Source organism: Apostichopus japonicus, chromosome 14 (assembly GCF_037975245.1).
Source record: "Apostichopus japonicus isolate 1M-3 chromosome 14, ASM3797524v1, whole genome shotgun sequence".
Classification (NCBI taxonomy): Eukaryota; Metazoa; Echinodermata; class Holothuroidea; order Aspidochirotida; family Stichopodidae; genus Apostichopus; species Apostichopus japonicus.
The window spans coordinates 23,239,277-23,266,388 of record NC_092574.1 but is presented as its reverse complement, the minus strand read 5'-3'; the positions used below and the strand labels follow the sequence as shown (position 1 = coordinate 23,266,388).

Sequence of the window (27,112 nt, the reverse complement as noted above, 5' to 3'; positions counted from 1 at the left end):
TTGGACTTTCTGCTTTCATAATAGATTAATGCAAATAAAGTATTCAAATCAAGAATTTGTCTTTGGTTTGTGAATTTGGAAACTGGGTATGCCCCTCCCGCCCTCCCATATGTCCTTTGTAATATTTTTAATGCTTTATTCTCACTGTGATGCTCTCTATAGTTGAGATCAATTTAGGCAATGTAGAAAGATGCTCGGCCAGATGGGGACTTAAAGTAACGGTAAAGTAAAACCTTTAAAGTCAAGAGGGATGAGGGTTGCAACTGGGTTCCCCTTACCACTTCCCTGTGCACATCATATAAAGTGGGCTTAGAGTTTCAATCAATTTGCCCTCTCCAGTTACAACAACATTGTAGCTGTTTGTTAGTAATGCCATGCTTCACTACATCCTAACAAACTGTGCTATCTAAAGTAGACAAAAGGTGAAAGTATTGGCCAATTGTTTTAACTAAAAATTGGCTATCATTAATGCTACGAAAACTGTCACCGACTATCACTCCCATTATGACAGCTTTCTGGGAATTCACCGTGCTCTCATACCATTTAGCGGAGAGAATGTAACATTTTTGAAGTCAATCAAGATGAAACCTCGCAACAAACAGTGGCAGTGGGGGGATGATGGCGCACCCCAGTTGCCACCCCCTTCCCGGTCTTCATTAGTGACCTTTGTTGGAATGCACAGTGTACATTTTGTTAGGTAATTTTTTGGTTTTCCCCAACAGCTCAGTAACATGTCCCACTGCCCATCGAAATTTGATTCGTCCCACTTCCGATTGAACCCCCCTCGTCCGCCCATTCTCAGCCCCGAGTTCCTTATTTCAAGACTGACTATGTAATCATAACGATGGTATATCGAGTGCAGTGTCCCAATTCTTCAAAAGTTATGTGGTCCTTCATACAATCTTGTGAGTGATGTAAGCAGCCGACTGTAACAACTTGGCTCTTGAAATATCCTATCTACAGGAACTTGGCGTGTGGTCCAACGTTCTCAAAAAGAAGTCCTGATCAATGGAATAAACTTCCCATTGTCGGCTTTGTGTTCTTAAAAGTGCAGACCGGTTCTAATGATTACTTGCGCGAGTACTTCAACCAATACAAGAGGATTAAAGCTGTGTGCTCTTCCGTTCCATTCACGGGGATTGCGTATCCCTACCAACCATTTGACAAAGTAAACCAGCGACTAGATTTAGAGTTTAATAAATCCCTGATATTACGTCCAAACTAAAAAATTCCATCGCATTGAATTTCAAAGGCTTGACCTTTCCATTTGAATAATTGGAAATAAATGTTTTAACTTAATGTTGTGAAACAGTAGGCCTATCTTCCTTAATTCATGAACAAGATTCGTTCAAGCTCTCTCACAGTCATGGGCGTCAATCCAGGGGGGACGGGGGGACACGTCCCCCCCACATTTCGATGGATGGGGAAAACAATATCAAATGTCCCCCCACACATTTGGAAAAAGAGTAGTGTCGTGGCTCTATTTGGTTACGGCTTACACATCTTAGGATTCATATCCTCGAATATCACTCATGTTGCTGAATGGAGAATTCCACCCAGATCTCGTGAGTTGGTACCCTGAGCTCTCCAACAATCTTAAGCTTAGTCTGCCTCTCTTTCGAGGCCAGTTCCATTCGTCGTCGGTTGAAGGGTATAGATAAATATTCAAGTCGATGAATCCAGCGGTACGGGCTATGTTTGGTGAAGTCGAAGCTCTCTTGTGGTCCTCCTCGTCTCCTCCGAGAGATCTTTTAGTTTTGAGGCGTTTGAAGACAAGGCTACGGAGCACCATGACTCTACAGAGGCTGAACCATGTGATCGTGTTCCATATTCACCGCGCAGGGACGTCGTTTGAGGGGGTGTGTGGGTGTCTCACCCCCAAACTTGGTAAAACTGACGCTAGTTGGAAAATTGGAGTGCGACAGTCGGAATTTCCGACTGTCGCACTCTTGTTTATCTAGGCCTATTCATTTATCCCTGCTATTGTGCATGACCTATTTATATTTCTAAATTTCGGTCAAAATTGACCTTTAACCTGTCATATTTACTACGTTTTCCTTGCCACTTTGGGAAATTGTATCTCTCGATTCTTATACTCCACCGTACAAAACTTTGTATGATTTTGAATACTACAAAAAAAATGCCTAATAGAAATACCGTCAAAGGCGTAGGGGCCCAATTCGATTTGTGGGGGGGGGGGGGGGTTGTAACGACTTGCCCGAAAAATATAACCAAAATTTTTCGCGCGCGCATTCCACATGATAATGTGCATATCACACAGGCATGCATCGGTTTTTACATCGCATGCAAATAGCATACAATCATTTTCCGTCTTATTACCCTTCCGTATTGGTGAGAATTGTTGGGTAATAATATTATCAGTTTAACCACTGAAGAACACATTGCAAATTATCTTTCTTTCAGTAGGTGCCCAAAATCTATCAGCATATTGCCCAGATGTCACTAAAATATTTGGTTGGGGTGGTGGGGGGGGAGGTGGGCCAATAAGTTTGTGAAATGAGTGCCACTGTACAAATGTAACGCAACAGTGCAGTCGCGAAAGATTGGGTTTTCTGACTGACACTGACCGTATCGTTGACGAGTAGCGCGAGAGTGGGGGGTACAAAGCAGCAGTCAGAATTTTCTGGCTTCAAAACCGATTTTCAGCCACTACACCCCCCCCCCCCAAATCATCAGGCCTTAGCTACGTCCCTGGGTACATGGTGGTTACATAGTACGCTCCGACCAGAATTCATCCGATAACCAGATGCAGATCCACCTAGCAACCGAGGTAACTTGCTTGAGGACTCCAACGAACAACCACTGATTTATTTTCATGCCTTCATCACTTAACTACCACTCACATGGGACCAATTCTAAGTCTGACGATACATGCGCATGTGTGAGGTCCTGAAAACATAATAAAAGTGGTTTGTCTTCTTATCCTTGTTTTCAAATTTCATATAAATGTATTCTCGTAGACCTAGCAACCTGGTTTAACATGCTGGCGTTTGACGACTTTTGGTCAAATTTGCGCTAAGCTCACTGTACGAACTCGATCTGGGCTATGCCTTATCAGTTAGTTATTTAAATTATAAATAATGGCGTATGAGGAAATGCACCATTTTGTGGTATGACTCCCAGGACGGAAAGTCGAGAAACTCACATGCAGTCGCGGCGGATAGCTTCCTTCGCCTATATGTCCGGGGAAATTTTGGGACATCGTTCCTATAGACCAGGGGTGGGTAACCTGCGGGCCACATGTTGCCCGCCAGTGATTTTTTTGCGGCCCGTGAGATGTCTCAAGAAAAAGAAAAAAATCAATCTATTTTGCATCATCACCAAAAACGAGCTAGCTGCTTAGAATTTATCTGCACTAATGATGCTGTCAGGTTGGTCTATTATCACCATACATTATCAACTGGACTGTATTGACATTATGATTTTTTGAATACAGATTAAGTACACACACCTATTGCTTGAAGGTCCTCGGAATCAAAGGTTTTGGGCGCTTCTTGGAGACGAGGAATTGGTAAACTGAGGAATAAATGGCGATCACTTCCTTCGAAAATATTTCCCAAAATAAAAAATTGCGGGAAATTTTTATCAATTTTAGGGGTGTTGCTTACTGCCATAATGCACGGGAGGTGCCGTTTCCTGCAATCTGAGGGGTCTGCCAGAAGAAAAATTTTCTTGTACGCTGCGCACCAACCGATGGTGGCGCTCCGCTTAGATAGTACTTACGGCCTGATTACTCATATCGATTACGTCCCCCCCACGTTTCAAAACGGATTGACGCCCCTGCTCACAGTGTACATTGCAGGAAGCCATTTATATTACATTCCTTGTGTCTACTATGACTGAAGATTGTGATGTTATCTAGCCTCTCAGGGGCTTCAATCTTGGGGGGGGGGGCAGGGGGACACGTCGCCCACTTTCTGAAGGTTGGGGTATAATATCAAGTCCCCCCAGATTAGTGCCTGAATGGTGTAGGCGATAACGATGACTCGTACTCATCTCATAAAGGAACTCGAACATGTGAAGGTGCCCAGTTACCCACCAGTGCTTTTTGAATATAGTTATGATACCATATGTGTATAACAATATGATTTTATATTTGTGTGCAACGTTTAAGAATGTTTTTGGCTTAAGTTTCAATTTTATTTCTTATGATAAAGGCCCTATAAGTTACACCCGGCTGTTAAATAGATAAGTCTCTCTTAATTTAATCACTTGTCGGAAGTGACAGTTTTTAAAATATGTTTATAACTGACATCAATTCAGGGACGAAACAGAAGCAAAGTTGAAGATTTCTAGATATGAATCCGCCCCCTGGAGCCCAGCCGGGCCTTCGCCCCTGGAGCCCATCAGGGGTCCTAAGGCGGCCCATGGACATCACCCGATGAAGGCTTAGCACCGTGCAAGTCGGTAGCGGCGTGTACGCGCACACTCCGTCAATTTTATCCCAAGTTCAGTCATTGATGTCGCCCTCACTCAATTGCGATTGCCGCTTGTAGATATATTCAGCGTATATATATATATATATATATATATATATATATATATATATATATATATATATATATATATATTGTAAGTGAACACAGTCTCTATATGTTGACAGCCTCTATGTGTTGACAGCCTCTATGTGTTGACAGAGTGTGGTTATTGACTGTATACACCGCCGACGGCATATGTCATTATCGGTTATATATATAACTTTCATTATTAAAAGTCGTGATTAGCCAATAATACTGATATTAGTTTGTAGATAACAGTTTAATGGTACTAGGTTTACAATGAATGATTATGGGGTTCGAACCCTGGTGGAGGCTGGAAGTTTTTTTCACTGTTCTGGATTTTCCAACTCATTACCGTACGATTTCAATTATATATATATTCATCTACCTTTTTCGTTTACCTCCATTTCATTAACAAAAGTCTGCTTAAAGTATCTCTTTCGAGATCCGGCTTTAGGAATCACAAATGATTTCGAGTTGGTTAACATCATGTTTGATCTCTAGAGTAAGGCAAATATGTCACCAAAACAGAACTAGTATTGTTCGATACAGGTGACAAGCGCCTACAGTGGAATTACGACCTTCCTTACCGGAGTTTCGAACCTCTGGACATACAATCGGCGTCCATGGCCTAGTGGTTAGGATGTCCGCTTATAAAAGCGGGAAGCCCCGGTTCGAATCCCGGTGGAGGCTGGAAGTTTTTCACTGTTCTGGATTTTCCAACATATTACGATTTCAATTATATATATATATATATATATATATATATATATATATATATATATTTATATCTATATCTATATATATATATATATATGTATATATATAAATTATATTATTATATTCATTCCGTAGTAAGTCTCGTATTATGTGACAGCATCTTCGCTCTTCGTCACTTCTGGTTTATATCAGGTTTTATCTGGTTTAGATCAAGACATCTCTCTGTATATGCATACACCGTACATTCATGAGTTTGACCTAATTACTTGTCTCTCTCTATATAAATACTGGAGGGTAATACTGGAGCTCCGCTAACTATAGTTGAAAATGATGTTCTGGCACGGATGACTTGTCATCAACTCACAGACTCAGTCGGTTTGGACTTGACTGCATGGACACATGTTTGCACCTGTTTATAGGGCTACTACATGAACGTTGCCTTGAAAGTTTTTTTGTTTTTTGGCTTAGTTATGCTGATAAGCACTGTTATTTATGTTGTGGGGGTTGAAAAGGGGGGGGGTGTACACCACCTCCATATCCCCTGTACCCTGCAGCGTATTCTCTATTAATATTAAACACATGCCTAATGTCATAAATTTGCCACCTACCTTTCTTGTTATTTGTTTCCAAAATAAATATGATAGCTATACTCTGTTATTGATTAGGAAAGTACCAAACATTTACAAAATGAACTGAAACAATATATATTTCAAATCATGACGTAATCTTGCATTGGAGAAGAAGTTAAAAGTTCCAAACAGAATCAACTGATTTCAATCATTTCATCATTGAACTAACTTAATTGACACCGACGACCTCTGTTTGTTTTCTACTTCGTTGTAGGTTTGTTGGTTATAGATATTATGTAAACTTGCTCTGTAAGTTTTTTTTTCTATTCACCGATGAACAAAATGGAACGTTCCTCTCATAATTATATGTGTTCTTGTTTGGCGTAGCGTATAGATTTAAACACAACAGTTATACATTGAAAGAGTAATATACAGGCCTAGATATAAATTGCATACCTTCGGGGAATTCCATCACACAAAAGAGAGGTGAGAACCAGGATTTACTGGTTGGAAGGGCACAGAGTTTCAGTGAAAAATGCAGCCTATATTTTGCTTGCATTTCTTTCTCATCGACAGCTACGTGCTCTAATACAGTTTGCTAAATTTGGAATATGTGTGTCAAAATATTTAATTATTAATGGTTAGTTACTATTCTTGGCCCTTTGGCTAAGATCATGTATAGTATCATGTTCCCTTTCGATGGGAATGGTAATACACACCTGACGATGATCACACAGTCACAGTCCCGATGCAAGGGGACTGGGGTTGAGAGCAGATCAGTCGTTCGGTAGTTTTGTTTTCGTGCCCAGGTTCTTTCCTGGGTGACTTTTCTTAAAAAGTATTCTAAGCAGAATAAGATCATTTCAAACCTATTGAGTTACGTTCCACACGATTTATGTTGCAATGGTGTTAGCATATGATAATACCAAGCACGTTTTCCTGTTTCCTTTAGTATATACTTAGATTATTAAGATTATGTTACTTCTTCTTCTTCTTAGCCTCAATTGACAATCGAAACTTTGTGATGATGGTAAGACTGACCTTTTCAACTCATAAAAGTCATTTAGAGTTTAGAATTTATTAGCCAATATAGAAACAGATCTGGTCTTAATAACACACACACATCCATTGTTATATAATTTCTGATAACTGAACCAAAACATGTTTTATATACTTCATAGGAACAACAGCAGGGCATCCTCAGGTTTGATAGTTTATCACCATTTGCCTGCGACAAATTTGTAATGCAAAATGAATAGTTTGTTTTGAGGCCCGATAAGTATCGTATGTTTTCCTATTGAGGTTTGTGTTGAATCTGAGTGATTGACCTTATGGTCAGTCCGAGTTAGACTATTAGTCCGCTGACTTCCATTGATGGACCTCAGATTATAAAGGCTAATTTCATCAATATTAAAAGTGTGATAGAAAAACAAACTCGGCATGGATTTATATCAGTGCTTTACAACGGTGTACAATATCAAGTTCAGTTTTGATCCAAAGACCCACCCTCCTTTAATGTCAATGCACGGGCTTATAATACATTTCCGGTTTCTGAATACGATATACGCTTTCATGTTCTAGATCTGATTTGCGTCACCGGAAGTGTGCGCGGGTGGTTATGGGAGGCGAAGAAGCTAATACTACTGAAATTGATTTTGAGAATTTTCCTTGTAATCTTTTCCAAAATAACTGTACTACTATAGTCCAAGATTTTAATTATTTTTTGTTAATTACATAGAAAGCAATGACTTAAGTAATTGGTGATGGATCATATAAATATATTAATCCGTTCATGATACATAGTAAGCGGATTTTATGTAAATGGGCACATGTCATGTCTCTGATCGCTACATTCGCCATGAAACTTTAAAGATTAATTATTTTCTTTCCCTTTTTCTCCTCCGCGACCGCCGACGCCATCTTCGCTCTTGCATGCAGTTAATATTCAATTTAGCAATTATACAAATGTAGCCTATATATAAAATCAATTACAATGCTAATACATATAACACGGAGGTGTATATAAAAGTACGACACCTTCATATTTGTACGATCGAGGCCGATTGTAATTATAGCACACGATGTATTACTATTCGGCATAGTTGTTTTCCGCCCTATAACTGCTTCCGTACTTCCGTTGCACATTATCCTCAATTTATAATATTTGGCCCATTGAGCCCCGTGACATATTCTAAACTTCAGCCTAGTTAAGCATTTCTCAAGTGTGCATTAAAACATTACAGTGAGGCGTAATATGTTCCTTGTTAATCTTTTTTTTTAATTTGCTCTGTTGACGTACGACCTATATATATGCCGTAAAAGCGTAACCATGGAAATACAAATATGTGCTGTATATATTTCCTCTTCTATTTTGTTTAACACGTAGTTTAGTTGGACATGTATATCATTAATTACTATGAGCAATTGTTGTGGTTGATGTTAAGGTGTAACTGACGTAATGGCTTAATATTTTAAGACATTATCTGGTATAAATAGATGACCACTCCAAATTTGGATAAGTTGAAATGGAAAATATGAAATTCAATTTAGCTATTGAAGCTTTAATCTTATCTTTTGGAAACATTTAAAATTAATCAATCTAAATAATATTAAATTTTAGATATTCTTATAGGCACACGCGTGCATGACTTTCATAAACTTAAAATGATTTATTATGAAGATTTTCATTTACTGTTATCATGTTTTGTGTTCCGGCATCTTATAACACATGTGTGTAGAACATAACGTTTGGATTTAACCCACTCTAGAAAGTGGAGGGGAATTGATAATGCTTCTACCCCTGCCCCCCCAAACCCCATCACACATCGGAATACACGATTCTATAATTAGGTCTTAAACAATGAGATTGTGCTCAAGGGCGGCGGAACCGGGGGCACAGGGGGCACGTGCCCCCCCCCCCACTTTTCCTCAGGTCAAAAATGTGCCCTTTTTCTACATAAAAATTTCTAAATAAAAAAAGAGTTTACAAAGCGAAACCCACGTCGAATGAAATATTTCGGGAAGTTTTAAATGTTTACTACCACAGGCGTAGGAGCCCAATTTGATTTGGGGGGGAGGGGGGGGGGCTGTAACGACTTGCCCGAAAATTATTACCAAAATTTTGTGCACATGTAAATGTGCATATCATATAGGCATGCGTTGGTTATTACATCGCATGCCAATAACATACAATCATTTGCCGTGTTATAACCCTTCCAAATTGGTTATAATTATTCAAAAAGTCGTTACAATAATAATGATCATAATAATATCAGTTTAACCATTGAAAAACACATAGAAAATTATTTTTCTTTCAGTATTTTGACATATTTCATTTGCTTTCATGCATGTATCGATCGCGTGTGCAGGGACTTGGACTTTATAATGATTTCACCTCATTTGTCTTTTTCCTTGTTTCCCAATTTGCACAGTAGATATTGCAGTGCTAGTATGGCTAGTATGCATTGTTTCCTTGAGGGGGGGGGGGTGGCGTTGATGGAGTGATGTGTATACGCAAATAAGATAATACAATAAGAGTTATAAAGGGTACTAAATATCAGGCTGCATCAGTCCAATCGAATTTCTGCAAAGTGCCCTTCGACGTTGGTGCCCCCCCCCCCCCCCCCAGATTAAAAGTGCTTCCGCCGCCTTTGATTGTGCTTATAAATACTCTTCATTTGTTGTATATGATATTTTACCATGGATGATATACAGGGACTATCAACGTAAAACACAGGAGATATACTCTGAGGTTTTATACATTGAAACTCACCGAAATTATATCCATCCATCCATCCATCCATCCATCCATCCATCCATCCATCCATCCATCCATCCATCCATCTACCTGTCTCATGTATTGAAAAGAAAAGAGAGCGAACAAATTGTATACTAATCAACTTAAAGAGCTGACAAGTTGTTGAAATTTGAAATATAATTTCACATTTGTTATTGAAACGACAACGAAAATGGTTTGTATAGAGAGACAGCCAAAAGTATAACAGTGGCTGCGGAAGTTTGCCATGCACAAGGATTGAAAATGAGAGCCATATATGTCAAGTATCGTCAAGCTTTAACACTTACCAACGCATGCATCACTTCGCAATATTTATAATCTCGACACATTTCACTGTCATATTTCACCTTCCTCAATTTTTTCGGAATGTTGTCGAGACCGTGTTACAAAATCAGATAAAACGTACGCTTTAACGTATTGAGCATTTTTTCAGTGTATACCTTATAATATAGCCGTACAAATAACGCTTGACATGCATGTCAAAACCTTATTTGCACCAGTGGTTCCCAATTAACTTTAATTTAAATCTTAGTTTAAATCTCTCTATATATACTGAGCAACGTGCAAGGTAGGTGGTGTAAGATGCACAATATCATATAAGGCCTCAAGTGCACTTATCGATCAGTTACTGTTCAAGTTCGTTTCAGTTGAGGTATATCACTAATTCTCATATACACTCAGATCCGTGGTGTATTTTAATAATTTCGTATTGTCGGTACCGATTTGTGTGCTTTGTTCGTGGCTATTATATATATTCCGCTATTTGCCGCATATCCTCCTTTCTGCCACCCGGGATTTCCATCTCACCCCACCACCACCCCCCCCCCCACTCACCGGTATATGAAGACTGAATAGAAGTTGTGATAGGGGTACGAACCCCTATAATCTAATAACATGGTGTGACCTGAGTGCCGTAGCCACGGGTGAGAGGGGGTTAGGAGGGCACGCCCCCCCCCCCATTTGCCCGACTTTCTTCCAATGGCTGACAATTCATGTTAACATATGTTACAAAATAAAAGCTTGTATAAGCCTTATCACAAACGTGGTTAAAATGATAAGAGTTATTGCATCAAATATGGCCTACTCTGACCAAAACGATTTTTTCTTATTGACCATTTCCCTGGAAGGACAACATTAGGTCCGTCTTCTCTCCCCCCCCCCCCCCCCATCCTTACAAAGTTCGAACTCTAGCAACGTACCTGTGTGCATCGAATAATCCCAATTGAACTGAATTTTACAATTTGAAAAGTCATAAATCGATGATTGAAATAAGATTCATTACTTGATCGAACAATCACGAGTTGTATCGCAGCAACCTATCAGTGTGGTGTATTCTACGGGGTTTACTTTGACAGTATATGGAGATAATACCAATCGAATGTTACGCAAGAAATGGTAATTGTAGCCAGTTTAGGCACAAATTTTTCGAAAAATTTCATAATCGGAAATCAAACAAATTTTCCGTCAATGTTTGAGGTAAAGTGCAGGCCGTTAGATTTACACCTTTAATGAAGTGAATATTTTTGCGATTTTAGCATGAAAATAACACAAATTCTGCTAAACTACAAAAATGTGTCTCGTAAAATAGAGACATCGGGTCGAACAATGGACGGATAAGTGAAAACAAAATCGATAAATGACTGAAAAACTTTACACTGAAGCATTGAGAGGAACATAAACAGTATACCAAAATCGAACCAGGCCCACCCATGAACGATTGAAGCGTTTCCGAGGTTCATTGTGCATGAACTATTTAAATTTGTTTAGTTATCAGTTAAAATACAAATGCCTGTATACTAAATTTACACTTATGTCGTCAGAGGACATGAACTGTTCTGAGTTCTCAAACTTCTCATCATGACCGCCGACACCGGGTCAAGGGTTGGCGTTAATATTCTGCAGGGGGGAAGAAAGGAACAAACTTGTCAGACTGTATTGGTCTGCCTACGATGATAATACCGTTGCATGTACCGTGTATGCGTGTGATTGACTTTGAATTGTAAACGGATGGCAGTACCTTCCTAACAAATCTGCCCACTTTCTAACAGGGGGGGGGGGGGCTGCAGTCCTTGTGACCCCCAGGGGTGCAATCAGGTACACTTCTGGGATGAAGGTCAGTCCCACAGCAAAAAACAAGGAACAGTCCCCGCCCCCCCTCCACACCCACCCACCGACAGACTTTGACAAAAAACTAGTTGTATAGTACCTTCATACATACGGCAGCTTATAATATGTACAGTACAAATTCAGCAGTTAAAATTCATCAACTTCGTTTCGAAACGCAATATAGCCTATTGCACTATTTTAAGAGCAGACCTTATATCCAACACTGGACTCAAAAAAAAAAAATTGTATATAATATTTATATAGTAATTTTAATAATATAATATTTATTTGAATAAATATGTTATGTAATGAAGTGTGTTTCATGAAAATCTACAACTTTACTAGAAGCCATCTCTGTATGCATGATTTCCATGTGTATTACGTATTAGCCACTATTCCGAGTAGCAATAAGGTGATCCACCGGCCTCGCGAGGAAAACAAAGTTTACGCAACAATGTATGATAGTGTTCCATGTCACAATCCGGCTTTCGTATATCGGTAAGTTGTAATACCTAACAATATTGCAAGAGCGAAGTTCATCTCATCCACAATAATGAACAGATAATGATGAGTTAATGTTTTCTGGCCCAACCTGACAAGGGATCGACAGGTAATAAAGTTATCTTTTGCACAGTCAACCTTTGACCCGAGAGAGTTCGTACAGATATGTAAATACACAGTGTATAACCAATAATAACTCGACCAGCTGCTCTATCTGTTGTTCGTTGCTGTGTGAGCGACTGCGTACTTGTTTCACAGTTCACACTATATTTGGTCACTTTTTGTTTTGTAACTTTTTTTCTGTAAATATTTCAACAACTTTCAACAACGGGCGTTTGGTCTTTCTTTGATACATTGGAACGATAGTCTGAGGGATTTTGAAGTCACAAAGTCGTTTCTTCCGTAAAAATGTGACAAATTTAGGAAAAGCAGTCCAGCTGCTTATGCGAGAGCGCGCTTCCGGGCTCATACTTTCTTTACACAATCAAGCCACAAATTGCTGACGAAAAGTCAGTTATTGGAACACTTGGGGTGCTTTAAAACACCACAAAGTCCTTCCTGTAGCAACTGAGAGCAACGCCATTGATTATTGGATTTAATAGGTAAGACAATCGTCTGGAATAGTACGTAATATCTATAGACAAGACACTGTCACCCTGCTGCTGTTTCTTGACTAACGTGAAAAGGTTCTGGGAAACTCACGCCTAACTGTTCACCTATGATATTCAACATAGGCTTCCCCTATCATTACAACACCCAAACCCTAGCCTTACGTAACCTAATAGGCCCACAGAACATGGGATTCCTGACATTAGATGTCACCATCAAATATAACGTGATTTCTATAATCGATTCGGTGTACATTTGAACAATTAAAGGCTTTAACCTAACTTTGGCATGTGGCCTAGCCTAACTAACTAGTATGAGTCTAGGCCTAGGCCCTAGTAACTTTAAAACCAATCATAATGTTACTCACAAGTCACAAGGTTTATATGCGTACAATGTAATAGTGTACAAAATCTTTTTCTAGTTCTAGGCTAGGTAGATACAAACTAGGCCTTCCAGATTGGCATAAATATAAGCTAGGCCTACGTCGAAGTCAGTTCGTAATACTGCATACTAGTTTGGACTACAGCCTACAGGTATTGCTATCATTAGGCCTAGGATTTATAATACACCTCGTAATGTCGCTTTAAACGAAGCCAGTAGGTGGAATACCTTGCAGCAAGAAGAGTATACCAAGGTATCATCAGTTTTCAGCTATATTGTCATGGTACCATGGAGAGAAAACTCATTGACAGTACAATGGAATGTACCTGAAGAAACAGAGTGGATTGCCTCATTGTCATAGATACTCTGTACCCTACCATTGCACAGTGGGTTCTCAAAAGTTGTTCAGAAAGTTTTCAGTGAAATTATGTGCATCTCCATTTTCAGTTTCTTATATAAAATAAAGGTAAATGCTTCAATGGAAGGACTTAATTAAAATCAACAAACATTAAACAGTTACGCAGTTACTGGAGTCCAAATGGTATGTTTTCAATTTGCAATAATTGCCATATTATGCTACTTCTTTACTGGAATCATTGCTTCAGAAGTTGCCTTAATTTTTTTTGGCTCATGAGAAAGTTAATCGTGGAAATCTGAACGTCTGTTAATTTTGAATTGTTCTGAAGAAATAATCTGAATGGCAATATTTTCTAATTTACAGAAACTATAATTTGTGTAGTCTTTGATGAGTCACAAGCAACATGCCAGTCTAACTGAAGTAAACAATGTAAGAACTAATGCAGTGCTTAGGGTATATATTGTACAAGACAAACAGTCACACAGTTGTTGTCTTCCCCTATTTTACAGTGATCTCTGCTATATCGAACTGTTGCGAAGTCATCAACCTAATGAGGCCATTGCATATTTTGTTGCATAAAAGTAATACGTTTGGATTGGCCAAGGGAATAGTATAGGTCTTGACTGAGAGGATGGATGCAACATTAGCCCTCAAGTTAAGGTAACCCTCTACTAATTTTAAGGTGGAGGTTGGAGCATGCAACCACAGTGAACTCTGTTTTATATGGATGTAGCTCAGAACTGTAACAGACCTCACCAATATTACTAGGTATTTAAAGTATCCCTTATCCAAAACTATGGAGCATTCTATATCTCAGACTGCAAAGCCCATAGTTTGTAGCAGCTGTTCTTGGATGAACCATAGACATGCAATGCAACTTACAGCATACCAGTCACAGCAGTACAACAGTACTTCGCGATAGAAATATTACAGATCTCTTGCATCAAATTAAAAAGAGAAATCTGATACCTTGCATTGTTGGTGAAACAGCAACTCGAATTGCAAGCAATAGAATACAGAATATTTACTTCAAAAACTGGTGGGATCATGCAATAATGAGAAATTGTCCTTGCATAACCGATGCTTATTTTTGTGTGCAGAGTTTAACAGAAAATCCAAAGAAGTCTGTACAAACAAACAGGACACTACGTATGATTTCATCACCAAAATTAGTGTTGCATGCACTATTTTCCATTAGAAGTTTTGAGCAAATATAACATAATTGTGAACTACTGTCAACAGAAATGTAAATACTATAGAAAATTTAAAGAATGTTATCCTTTATGCCTCAATCGTTTGAAGTTTAGAGACCAAATCATTTTCACGCACAAACAAACAGTTTTTGCTGAATATTCCACTTTGCACAAGTTCATCATCAAGCGATTGATTGTTTCACAAAATTTTGGGGATGAAAACTAGCCTGAAGTTGAAACGTGAGTGTGCATTCTGGGTGGGTAGTAGGTAGGAGATAAATAGCCTAAACAACGTTGTCAGGGAAAAAAGGTCTTTCAGTATATATACAAAAAGGAATTGCCAGAGAGCATAGCATCGTGGGTAAAATTGATTATAAATTTCTGTTAACCATGGGAAGGCTTTCGTAACCCTATTAAGTCAACCATCAGAACTGAACAAACAATTTCACTGAATGACCAAATGAAAAATGTGAAATATATGTATACTTTCGGAAGTCTGTAATTATAGTTTCCGTACCTTTGACAGGAGATTTCTTCATAAAACAGATTGATGATGCACGTGTACAGTATATACTGACCCCATATGGTGAAATATATTTCCTTTTTTTTTGACATGTGTTGTAGCCCCAGGAGTGATTTAAAAATTTAAAAAAACTGGCAAGATCAATTTCTGGCGCACCGCTCTAGAGAGCAAACCAGCTATTCCAAAATACAACAGTCAGGCCTTTGGTCAAATCATGGCCGAGCAGGACCCCCTTACCCAGGGAATAATTTATCCAATATCCAGTATCCCATCACAACCAAAATGCTTTACAAAACTTGCTATGGATACAGTGTAAAGATAAAACATTTTTCTACACCGAAACTAGAGAGATAATTCAGAGCATTTGGAAATGCGTACAGAAAATTTGAAAGACTAACTTATGCCCTACGAATGGTGACACACTGATGTTCCATGATCCCAAATCAGGCTGTTGTACTGCAAACTCAACATCTATCTAGCATTGCAAGGTATATTTTACTGCACCAGAGGAACCACTGTAACACTATTTGTCATTTTGCATTTTGTGTCATACAGGATGAATGTATGAATTTCAGCTCTTTTTAAATGTTCAGAGTATTTCTAGAGACGAGGCTAGAGGTCTTCCAAATTATGAAAATAATATAGTTTTTATAAAGAATAATACAGAACATTGACAGGAACCTATATTCATAAGCAGCTACTGTAAGGTTGAAAAGTTGTATATGTTTCAGTATTTGTTTGTTTGATTACTTCACACACACAAAAGAAAAAACCACTTATTAATGCAAACATATTCATGTACACCTGAAGTGTCTTTATGGTGTTATTACCATATCAAACCAATTTCACAACTTCCTCAACCCAGTCACTGCAGCAGATTTTTTTCTGCAGTATTATCTACTCTATACCGCTGGTATTGTAGCCACAGTTTGCAATTGGTCATTTTCCTCCAACAATTAAATGACATTGCTCCCTTTGGGATATACTCCAAACAGCTGTTTGGAAAATACCTTGATCAGCTGATTTGGGAGGCGTTTGAATAGAGGAATGTTACCACAGTTGTGCACTACAGAGCTGTGCACTACTACTGTAGCCTGCCTGTTCATGCAGTTGTTGTACACACACACACATGTCTTCCAATGTGATAAGGGATACTGGTAGAGTAAAACCATTGTGGGCTTCATATATTTCAGCCATTAGCTGTATGTATTAACTAATTCAGTACAGGGTATGATACAAAAGAAAATATAAAAGCCCACAGACATGTTTTCATCATAGCAACAGCTTTCATAAGAATTTCAGGCTGTCTTTTTGCATCAAGTTAATATTTTGTGTTATCCTGATGGTCTTCTTGTAGTATTCCAACATGATTGGTTATCCTTTCTCTAGAAAATGTGTCTGTAGTTCCAACCATTTGGCTGACACTAAAAATTTGCAACACAATGCAGTAAAGTTTGTTTAGACTCTGAAATTTATAACTTTATATAAAGTTTTATTGCTTGGTTTGAAAATCTTTAAAACTTTAATGCTTAATTTCTTTGTAACTGGTGGACAAAGGCATAAAACAGGGAGCAGTAAACAGCGATACCACCCCGCATTGCGGTACATTGAACTCTAACTGCGGATTTCGTCGATTGTTTTGCAAGAAAAAAAAAAAGAAAAAGAAAAGAAGGAATCATACAGATTCGACTCAATATTTTAACCCAATAACCTACTTTTAACTATCCATAACTCTGAATAAGAAGCATGTGAACCTGTTAGTTTATAGTACTCCATAGTATCCACCCATAAATGCTGCTGCCAAACTTTACCAGACAGTAACATGTTAAAGGACATTGAGATGATATTCACATGAACGTATAAGTTATAGTAGGTTGACATTGTCACATTTAATTTTGATTGGTAGCAGTACTAAATGTACATGTACAAAACTTATGTAACAATGTGTGATGGTACAGGCAACCTGTCTCTTTGCTGTTTAAGTACATTCTGTATTTGACTTGAATTCTTGCAGGTTCACAAGAGAGGAAGTTATCATAAAAAATTATGAAATTTTATTTCATTTTGAAAGTGCATTTTGTCAACCCGGAGAGAGAACTCCACACCTAACGTACTTAGCCCCACCACCCCACCATCTTGCATATCCTGCAAGAACACGTCATAATGTGCATCTTGTCACAGAAGACGCTAGTCTTCTAGGGGGTCTCAGAGATGTGTGTCTAGTTGTCTTGCTGTATAGTATACTGTAGATCTTTATTAAAATGTGTTGGTTTCTTCTGTTGTAAGACAAGCCTAAGCATGTCCATGTAGTTGCAAGCCCTGGTTGTCTTATATGTTTGTTGTAGCAATAAACTGGCAGGGACATGAATTTACTTCACCCTCCCCTTCCACCTGTCTCATCTCTGTATACATGTGCACTATGATGTACCTAGCCTGCAAGAATTGGTAGCATTTGAACACTGTACTCCCAGTTACCCCTTCCTGGGTCCATATATATGTCCTCTCCATTAGCTTACAATGTACCATTCTGAGTTGTGTTTCTCTTTATAGAGGAAACCATGACTTGCTTTGTTTCTCTATTTTTTCACAAAATTTGTCACTTTTCTTCCAACAGTCAATTTTTAACATATATATATATGCTACCAGCAAGATTAGCTTTAATAGACTCTTTAGACATTATAAATGTTATAGTGCATCTAGGGAATTGTGGTTAAGAACCAGTCTACTTCACAGTCATGATGCACACTCAGGCTGATCTGAACTGATCCCTGCAGTAGGAAAGAGATGTTTATAATAGGCATAGCAGTCCGTATGTACTCGCATGTCGCATGTTTATGAAGATGCATACTGTACATGTACTGTACATGCCTACAGAATGGATGGGTAAGCTCTATCAGAGACTGGAAGCAGCCTCAGTAGTGGTGCCCTGGACAGCCATCATCAATTATGATATTATATCTGTATTAGTAGCTTGGCAGCCTGCATCTGCTGGTATCAGTCATCAGTTATATGACATTATTATCAAATACTGGAAAATTCATATAAATATTATAAACATTGTAGTAAGACTGGGTGGATATTAAAGTTGCATTTCAGTTGAATTTGTAATGATCTGGAGTAACCATATACCTTCCTACTGTAATGTTAGTTTTGTACTAGCCATGTACATTATTGACGTTGTTGACATTGACTGTTGTGCACATTTTATCAGAAAAGCAGTAAAAAGCTTCCAGTCCAAAATGAAGTGTTACCTTGCCGATTTTACATTTTTGTTTCCAGATTCTTTCACTTCAAGTCATTTCACAAATTTTGGAATAGAACATGTTATATTATGTAAAAAATAATGGCAAGTTTTGAAACAGTTAGCTTCTTGCCTCTTGGTTATATCCTATTGTATGTATATATATAGATCTAGGACATACAAGTTAATCATTATTCCTTTGGTCAGGTCAGGTTGTGAAACTTGCGTTTGATACTTACGTGCAAAATACCACTCTTGGTACACTTATTACTGTACACTTTCTGTTAAAGGTGTGTTTTCCCCTTTGACTGAATAATTACAACAACACAAAGACGCCATATACCTTCATCCCCGAAGAAAATTAAGAATTAGAAAATCAGAATTGAGAGGAAAATCCACGAAACTAAGTTTCTGAGCGGTTTTATTACATTTAATTACGTGAAAATGTTACAACTAATCGATCTGAAAATTTACAATCCATCGTTTTTTATGGGAGGATTCTGGATGTGACATAAAGTCATTTGCTTGGTTTACGTTTTAAATTAGATTCACTCGTATAGCCATAATTCGATCTGATGCAAAGGGTAGTACATGTTTATGAATACGGCATGTACAGTAGTGTTTACTTATATCTATTTGAAGTTTCATTTGCGACATGTGAATGAAATTTGATCTTCATCTTGACTAAAACTCCGGTACGACATTCCTCACATACTGTGGTAATGCCACAGACGACTTTGATGTATATTTTTCATTACGATTATCTGTTGTTAAATGTTCAGTATGCCAGTGATTACCATTTCTGGTGCCGATGAATGCATTGAGGTGTTTAGGTTTTAAAGTCAAACAGCATTGAAGGGATTTTATTTGAAACATACAGTACTTAGGAACATTAATGTGTTTAAATGATCACATTACTTAGTACTTGATGCACACTGCTAAAAAATGAGAGTTTCATAACAAGTCGTCAATCTGATATGAGATATGTTGTTTCTTTTCTCTCAATCATCCAGCCATTTTGAGGGTACTAAGAAATTTGTGATACTAAAGGTAAATTAGACCTGAAAGATTTTGCACTGTTTGGTAAGCTCAATAACATGGGCTCAAATTGCATTTTTGAACAAAATAAATGCTCGTATTTGTTCCTGTTGTGCTGATGTCAGGATGAACATCTCTGTCTCAGTTACAACCCTTGAAATGGATGACCGTGGACGGGAAATCTTGAAACAGTATTTGTTAGTTGACATTAATGTACATATTAGAGTCATGGAAACATACATGTACTAATGTACTGGTGAATATCAACAGGAAAATTGTACTTTGTAATTGTAAAATTGGAAAACTGTATAATTGGAAGTCGATTTATTCAGAGCCTAATATCTCATGAAGTACACCGTGGTGTGATTAAGATATTCAACAAGAAAAACATTCTTATGTTTGATTGGATGCATCTGTATGGATTAGTTTGAGTGCAAAAGCTCAGTACATGTGTCACATGGCCAATACACAGATGTTTAGAGATTGTAAACTGGTTACTTATTTGGTCAGTCACTTTGACTTGATTCATAGTGATCTGCAGAGAATGGAGGCCTGCTTAAAATAACACACTATCTACAGTAAGTATCTATGATCAGTTGTATGGATCAGCTCCGAAGTAAATTCTATCTTCTCAAAATGGCAAGATTTCGATCCGCCAATTTAAACAGGTAAATTCTGCCAAAGAGAAGTTATAATTGATTGAGAGCAAAGAGGCAAAAGAATAAGCATACAATAGCATTCAAGATTTCATGTACCAAATCCACAAAGATCATCAAGGATTCAGGAATAAGACTTACTCTTACCATACCTAAAAACTTCACAACGTTTTCCTCAACATTTTGTCCGGTTGCAAAATGCATAATGTTGTCCTGCAGCTTTTGTTTGAGAATCCCACAGGAAAGCTTAGCTAGTTTGTGAGCTCATTTCTTGCTAATGTGTTGCTTGAAATGGTATCCTAATTGCTTTTGGTGTTTGTTTAGATTCTAAGCATTTATGTAGCATCCAAAAGACACAAAGTTATATTTTTAGACTTAGTTACTTGCAGCTTTGGAATTTACAGATTATTGAAAGACTATGCCATTTTGCAGTTATTGTTATGAAAAGTAATGGCTTCCAATAGATGTGTTATATATAACATTTTTATTTTACATGTATGTTAATAACACAGTTTAGCACAAACATGTGTACTCAGTCATACGTGACGTACAGTACAGTAAGATAAGGCTGCACTGTGCTGAGATAAGATAATCTGCACTGTGCAGGGACCTGACAAGTTATAGTTTATTGACATTATAGATTCATATCAATGTTCCAATGTTGGGCTTTTGTACAATTGGTTTGACTTGGATGGTGAATCAAGACAGTAGGGAGTAAACATGTTGTTCACAAGTATGTAAATAATATTTGCTACAAAATGGTATTTAACTGTTATATTATAGGGAGTTTCTAGTTGCAGACAATTTTAAACTTGTATCGATGAGAAAAATATTCCACACTGTATTTGAAAATCCTATCGCAATATCTTGTCCCCTAACTTGGCTAGCCAGACCTTCAACTACTCCAGGAAGTTGGATCACAGTAAGCAGTTCATAATACGCTGCAAGAGCTTTAGTAATAGGCTATTATAATTATCTTGTTGATTTAAGCAGGATGATAACCTTAATAAATTTGGAATGTTGGCTTTGTAGCTATTAATGTTCATCAAAATTCAACTCTTTTGTAGAAATATTCTTTTTCCTCAGTTGATAACTGATCGAAATCATGTAGTAAAGAAAAACAGACATTTTCAGTTGAAATGTCCTAATGACATAATTTACTCTGCCATTGCCTAATGCATAAAATACCACAGAATGTGAAAAAAAATCCATATTTCGGGATGCCCAATGAGGTCGAAAAAAATTTTTCATCAATTTTTGCTAAGCAGTCAACTTCAGTGTCCAGTAAATCCTGTTAATAATGTTAGTAAGTAATACCATGTTCCTATGGTAACGACACAAACAGTGGCCTAGACCTACATGGAGTTAGCCCTTGGGAAAGTTGTCAAAATTACATTTCTGTGGTAATAAGTTGAAATAATATCATTTAATTTGTTCATTGCAATTCATGTAACACTGCCCCATGAGGTATTTTTTATTAATTGTCCACAGCTGTTACTAACAGTAAATTATGTTTAAAACTGTAATATGTTGTGTTCAACCAAAATTTAAACACCCATGTCAAGAGGTTCATCGGGTCCCAAAGATAACATCATATTAGTTTTTTGCCACTAAAAGTAGAAGGTACATAGTGGCCCAAATTAATCATGTCCCTTCCAATAAATCTGGATTCTTCCTGCCACATAAGTAACTCGTTCTAATTTCTAATGCACACACAGATCTATAGATACATATACTATGATATGTGCACATATAGGTTAGATATGTATTACTTATATCATGTGCAATTGCTGTTCCAGGATGTGAGTTCAACTCAACTGGTGAAGCAATCTATAGCATTTCCTGTTACAAAAAGGCCAGTTTTCCCTTAACTTTTTTATGTCCTGTTTATGAATTTGACAGTACATGGCTACACATAGGAAGTTCAGCCCACATACTGTACTTACCACAGCCTAATCTATGATGTAGAGAGTGTGAAAGAAGGTAAACATTTCAAATTAAGCTGCTGTTATGTTACTTTAAGGTTGCTAATGTAACCTCTCCCAACATTGAAAACTACATACACTTAAAATTGTAGTGTTAATTGTGTTTGATCAAAACAGTCATCTTAAAAACCTCTGAAATGTCTTACTTTTGAAAAGAGGAGTTTATCTATGTGTGATACAGTGCTGTATATCCTATATAGACTTCCCTTGTGTGAAGAAATAAACAATTGTCAGCTAGCTTGGGGCAGGGTGGGTGTAGCCTAAAGGAAGGAAGGAAAACAGTAAGACTTTGGGCTTTTATAAAACTTTGCTGTACGGGATTAAAGGCATTGAATACTCGCCCCAAACCGCATGCCGCCCTCTGAGAAAGTTAACTTTCAGTTGCTTGCAAGTGAAGTTTTTTTCTTGTCGCTACAAAATGCAGACAGTAATGAAAGGTGATACCTTGTTATCTTTTATCTAGACCTGAGATGTCCATCGCTGCTATGTACACTGTGTTGTGGGTATTGAATGTAGCTGCATGTATTGACTGTACACTAGTGTCTAATTACCGACGGTAGCAAGCTGTTGCTATTTTCTGGGATCGATGGTGGTGTCTAACACTTCTGTTACACCTCAGTCGAAACTAGGTCAGATTACCGGCATCAGACGTTTCTTTGTGCGTGAGTCTTCACTCCCTTTAACCTTTAAGTGGTGGACTCTATACAGGAGGGAGTAGCTCTTTAACTAGCAGACATCTTGCTACTTCCAGGCAAGAATCTTTACATGGATTCTTCAGAATGTCAAAAAAGTACAACATGATAAAAACTTCATCTTTCAATTCCTACAAGAAAGTTTAGAGATGTTGAATCATAAGTAACTGGTTGTTTCATAAATTTAAAACATGACGTAGACATGTTGTACATATATATTGTATGGCCATAGTATATTGCTACAGTAAGTTGATGAACTGAACAGAGCAATCTGATCTCTAGCTAGATTTAATTGCTTCTTCGAAATGAAAATTTTAACAATACTGCAATAATGATTTTTTGGTTGTTGTTCCTTGTTTTGTTGTCAAGGAAGATGTTAACCTGAAAACCTACCCCTGTAGTCCTGTGAACTATTTGAAGTTAGTCAACTGTGTCTAAATTGGTTATGCTTTGTCAGAAATTATAATTCTCATTTTTAAGAAATGGTTTTGTCCAAGAAATCCTACTCTCTGATGTATATTTATTACTTTATTTATTACTTTATTTATTACTACTACATTAGGTTAAGGTTAAATGTTCATTGAAGTAAAATATAGCTGAGTTTTGTTTAAGGCATATTTGCTGATCAATCAGAAATTTTTTGATTGTTTGGTAAGAATTGGACACAGTTGGTGGGTACAGTTCATATATTGTAGGTGAATTTAAGGTTTCATCAAAATGCAAATTGTTTCATGCGAGCGTAATTTCCTTCTGTGGGAAAATGATTTGTACACTATGAGTAAAGACAAGGAGACTCTTCAACTCATTTTGTGATAGTGATGTCACTCATTGTTGTTTATAAAACTTTACCAAACTTGAAAAATGATTTCTTAGCCTTTTAAGAAGAGAAAAGGAATATATTATTTGGATTTGTTTGTTTCTGTCTCAGTGTCTCTCTAGATTTACTTTGTTCCTCGCTTACCTGTCTCCTCACAACCTTAGCACCCCCTTCTACCGTGCCTAGAATGAACTCGTGCATTTTGTTGTCAGGATTTCCTACAGCGATTTTCGTACGGAATTGGAACCTATGTTCTTGGTCTTTTCCATAACTTGGTCTCTTCCAAAGAAGTTATGGGAATTTTTGGAAGCTAGCATTTCTTGAACATGAAACAAAAATCTTGAAGTGATTCATGACATCACACTGTACATAAACAAAAAAAGGACAGAATACAGAGAAAGTTCTGTCTTAATTGATTACTTGTTTCACCTTGAAAAGTTAACATTTTGCAGCTTAAGGATTAAAGCTACACATTTTCAGATTAAATTGCTATTCCAAAGATTTGTACAGAAGAGTTCATATCTTAGATGAAGTTGTAAAAAGTAGATAAATTAAACAGATCAATTTGATATTTTCTCATTTTAACACTCTGTTGCAAAAATGACAAATTCCACAAGGTAGAAGTGGTTTAGCAGTTAGATATGATGAGTTTTCAAAAGTTTTGTTTGAACGAAAAGAGGGAAGTACAACATCTTAGCTCTAGTGGTAATCCATTCCAGAAGCGAGGAGCAGCTACTTCGTACAATCTGTCACCCTGTTTTTGTTTAGACCGATGTTCTTGGAGTAAATGCATGTAACTGGAATGAAGACAGGAGTGTTTGAGTGTATGTCTGGAGCATGTTAGAGTTATAAGAGGGAGCCAAGCCATGCAATTATATGTATCTAGAGTAAATAAACCCACATAGTGAATACAAGAACTATATTGGAATTTATGTCTGCCAGAGGTCATTTGAGGTCAACATGTACTGCAAATGTTGTAAACATCATAACTCAAAAACTGCAGTTTTGTTGAACTTCATACTTGGTATGTAGATTCTCTTAAATACTGAGTACTTAAGTATAAGAACCTTAACAAGATTGTAAACATGATAAGTCAAACGTGCCGCTTGGTTGAACTTCATTTTTTGTAGTAGGGTCCCCTTGGTGAGTACAAAAGCACTATTGAAGTTGGTGGAGGTCAAAGGTTATTTGAGGTCAACATACTGTAGCTCCAAGTCTGAAAACATAATCACGAAAACTACACAAGTAACTTGCATGAACTTCATACTTGATATGTAGGTCTACCTTACTGAGTACAATAACTCTATCCTTTTTAGGAGTTCAGAGGTCATTTGAGGTCAAAAGTTTGAAACTTTGTAAATATGCAAATCAGAAGTATAGGTTGAATTAATAGGTTGTAGATAGACCCATCATGTGTAGCAGGTGTAGCAAATACAAACTACTTACTTGTACTTGATATACAGATTAAAATATTGTGTGCTCTGTTAGCATTGAATGTGTTTTTTCAAGGAATCAGTTATCCCATTGGCTGTCTGTTTAATTATTGTTGTTGTATGTAATCAATGCTTGAAATTGCTGCAAAATGGTGACATGTTGGAGTAAGATATCAGTGAATATTAAACTTATATATGCATTGTATAGCAAAAATGCTATGGGAAATGGACAAATTGTAATACTGTACAAGTGCAAAGGTAAACATTACAAGGAAACCATACTATTTATAACAGAGGAACTCCCAAAATAAACTTGAACACTAAGGTATTCTCTGGATACGTAATCGTTTTTGTCATTACGTAGAGAAATGGATTCATGACTTAGACTCTTACTAACTTTTAACATGTTATCAGATTGTTACAAGATGTTATGTCACTTCATCATGTTGTTTGTAGTGGTGGAAAAGTGTTTACCTGTTGATTGCAACGTACACACACTGTATCCATATCCATAGGTATGGCGATATTTCGGTACATTGCACAACATTGTACATAGATGTGTATAAAAGAAGAAACTACACAAATATTTCATGAATTTAAAAGCTTTCCTTACTCTCTTGGCCAATTAATTAAATGTCAAAGTGGCAAATATCACTGGAGTACCTAGCCCTTAATTACCTTGAGGTTGAAAAGAAAAAGTAAAATTAGTCTTGGTAAACAAAACAAAACAAGAGAGACAGATTATTATTCTTGGCATGTGCCTTTTCCTCTTGTGTTGTTTGTTTTTGAGATTTGAAATGAGAGTGTTAAAAATGATCAGTGTGTGGATAGTATGTACACTCAGACTATTGAATGTACTACTATGCATATATATGCGATACTACATCACCTACATAGATAAGTAAGCAAAGAATATCTCCGTAAAATGGTGGATGTTTAGAACAGTAGACTTTAGAGATTTCTCTTTGGGACGGCATGTGTCATGGACATATATATATTCGTGGATATGTTCGGTTGTGTCTGAGTGTCAAATCTTTGAGAAAGACAGGTTTTTTTTTTAGAATCTTTGTATTGTTTATAGAACGATCCTTGACTGCTGTGAGGTTTGTTTTCTTTCTTGGATACCTAAACACAGCTGTATTATCTTAGCGTTCTTTAGTAACATTTGATACCGAAACAATTAAAGGGGAGAAACGAAAAAAAAAAGAAGAAACGAGAAAAAACGAAAGGAAAAGAAGAGAAGAACTTTTTGTGTATGTACAAAGTTCCTGTGGAGATACTTTTCATACGGTCAGATCGAAGTGTGCCGAAGGTTCGGATGAAATAGGTTTTGATATTAATTAGCTTAAAGGAAAAGCAACGTTTTACTGAAAGATCTTAACACCTGAACTGGAGCTTAGATGAAATTAAGATGAGCAGGGTGAGTTCTTGTGCCCATCTCTCAGTTTTGTTTATTTATTTTGGATACGTTTCTCATTTTTTTTTTCTCCATTTATCTGTGCCGAATCATACCAATTTGTGGTCATGGTAGGGAAATGACCCAGCTGCATTATAGTTACAGTTTCTTTCCCGTGACTTTAACTCACATTTTAAGTATCATAAACTCTTGTGCAACAATTGTTTGTATCACATGCCTGCCATATACATATACAATACATGTGTGTGTGTAGGGAAATCCCCAAAAGAAATGAGCTTACAGGTGGTTTTGTACTTCAGCAAATAAAAATAGGTTATCTGTTATAAGAAGCCTTCCCTTGTTATTGTCTTTAAAATTAGCATTTTATGAATGTTTTATTTTTAGATATATGAATATCGACAGTAACCATAGGAATCATAAATTGGACTTAAGTTCCTTGTATATAGAGAGAATTATGACTAAAAGGCAATATCATATGAATGGCAGACATATTTGATTTGAAAACTAGCACAGTGTGAAAATTGAGTGAATGTACAGTAATACCCAATGCTTCATCT

At 37.1% G+C, this 27,112-nt stretch overlaps 1 protein-coding gene across 3 annotated transcripts in view; it reads left to right on the top strand.

Moving 5' to 3' along the window:
* Window positions 1–12,427: 12,427 nt before the first annotated feature.
* LOC139979522 (uncharacterized) overlaps window positions 12,428–27,112 on the top strand; it is a 148,388-nt gene continuing 133,703 nt past the window's right edge. The window contains exons 1-2 of one of the 3 annotated variants that reach the window (XM_071990425.1): window positions 12,428–12,814; window positions 14,070–14,220. In XM_071990425.1, the coding sequence (XP_071846526.1) occupies window positions 14,192–14,220 (29 nt within the window). In that variant the 5' untranslated portion in view covers window positions 12,428–12,814; window positions 14,070–14,191. Of the gene's footprint in view, window positions 12,815–14,069; window positions 14,221–25,968; window positions 26,559–27,112 lie in introns of those variants that run through there. The other 2 variants (XM_071990426.1, XM_071990427.1) reach the window with 2 other exon arrangements.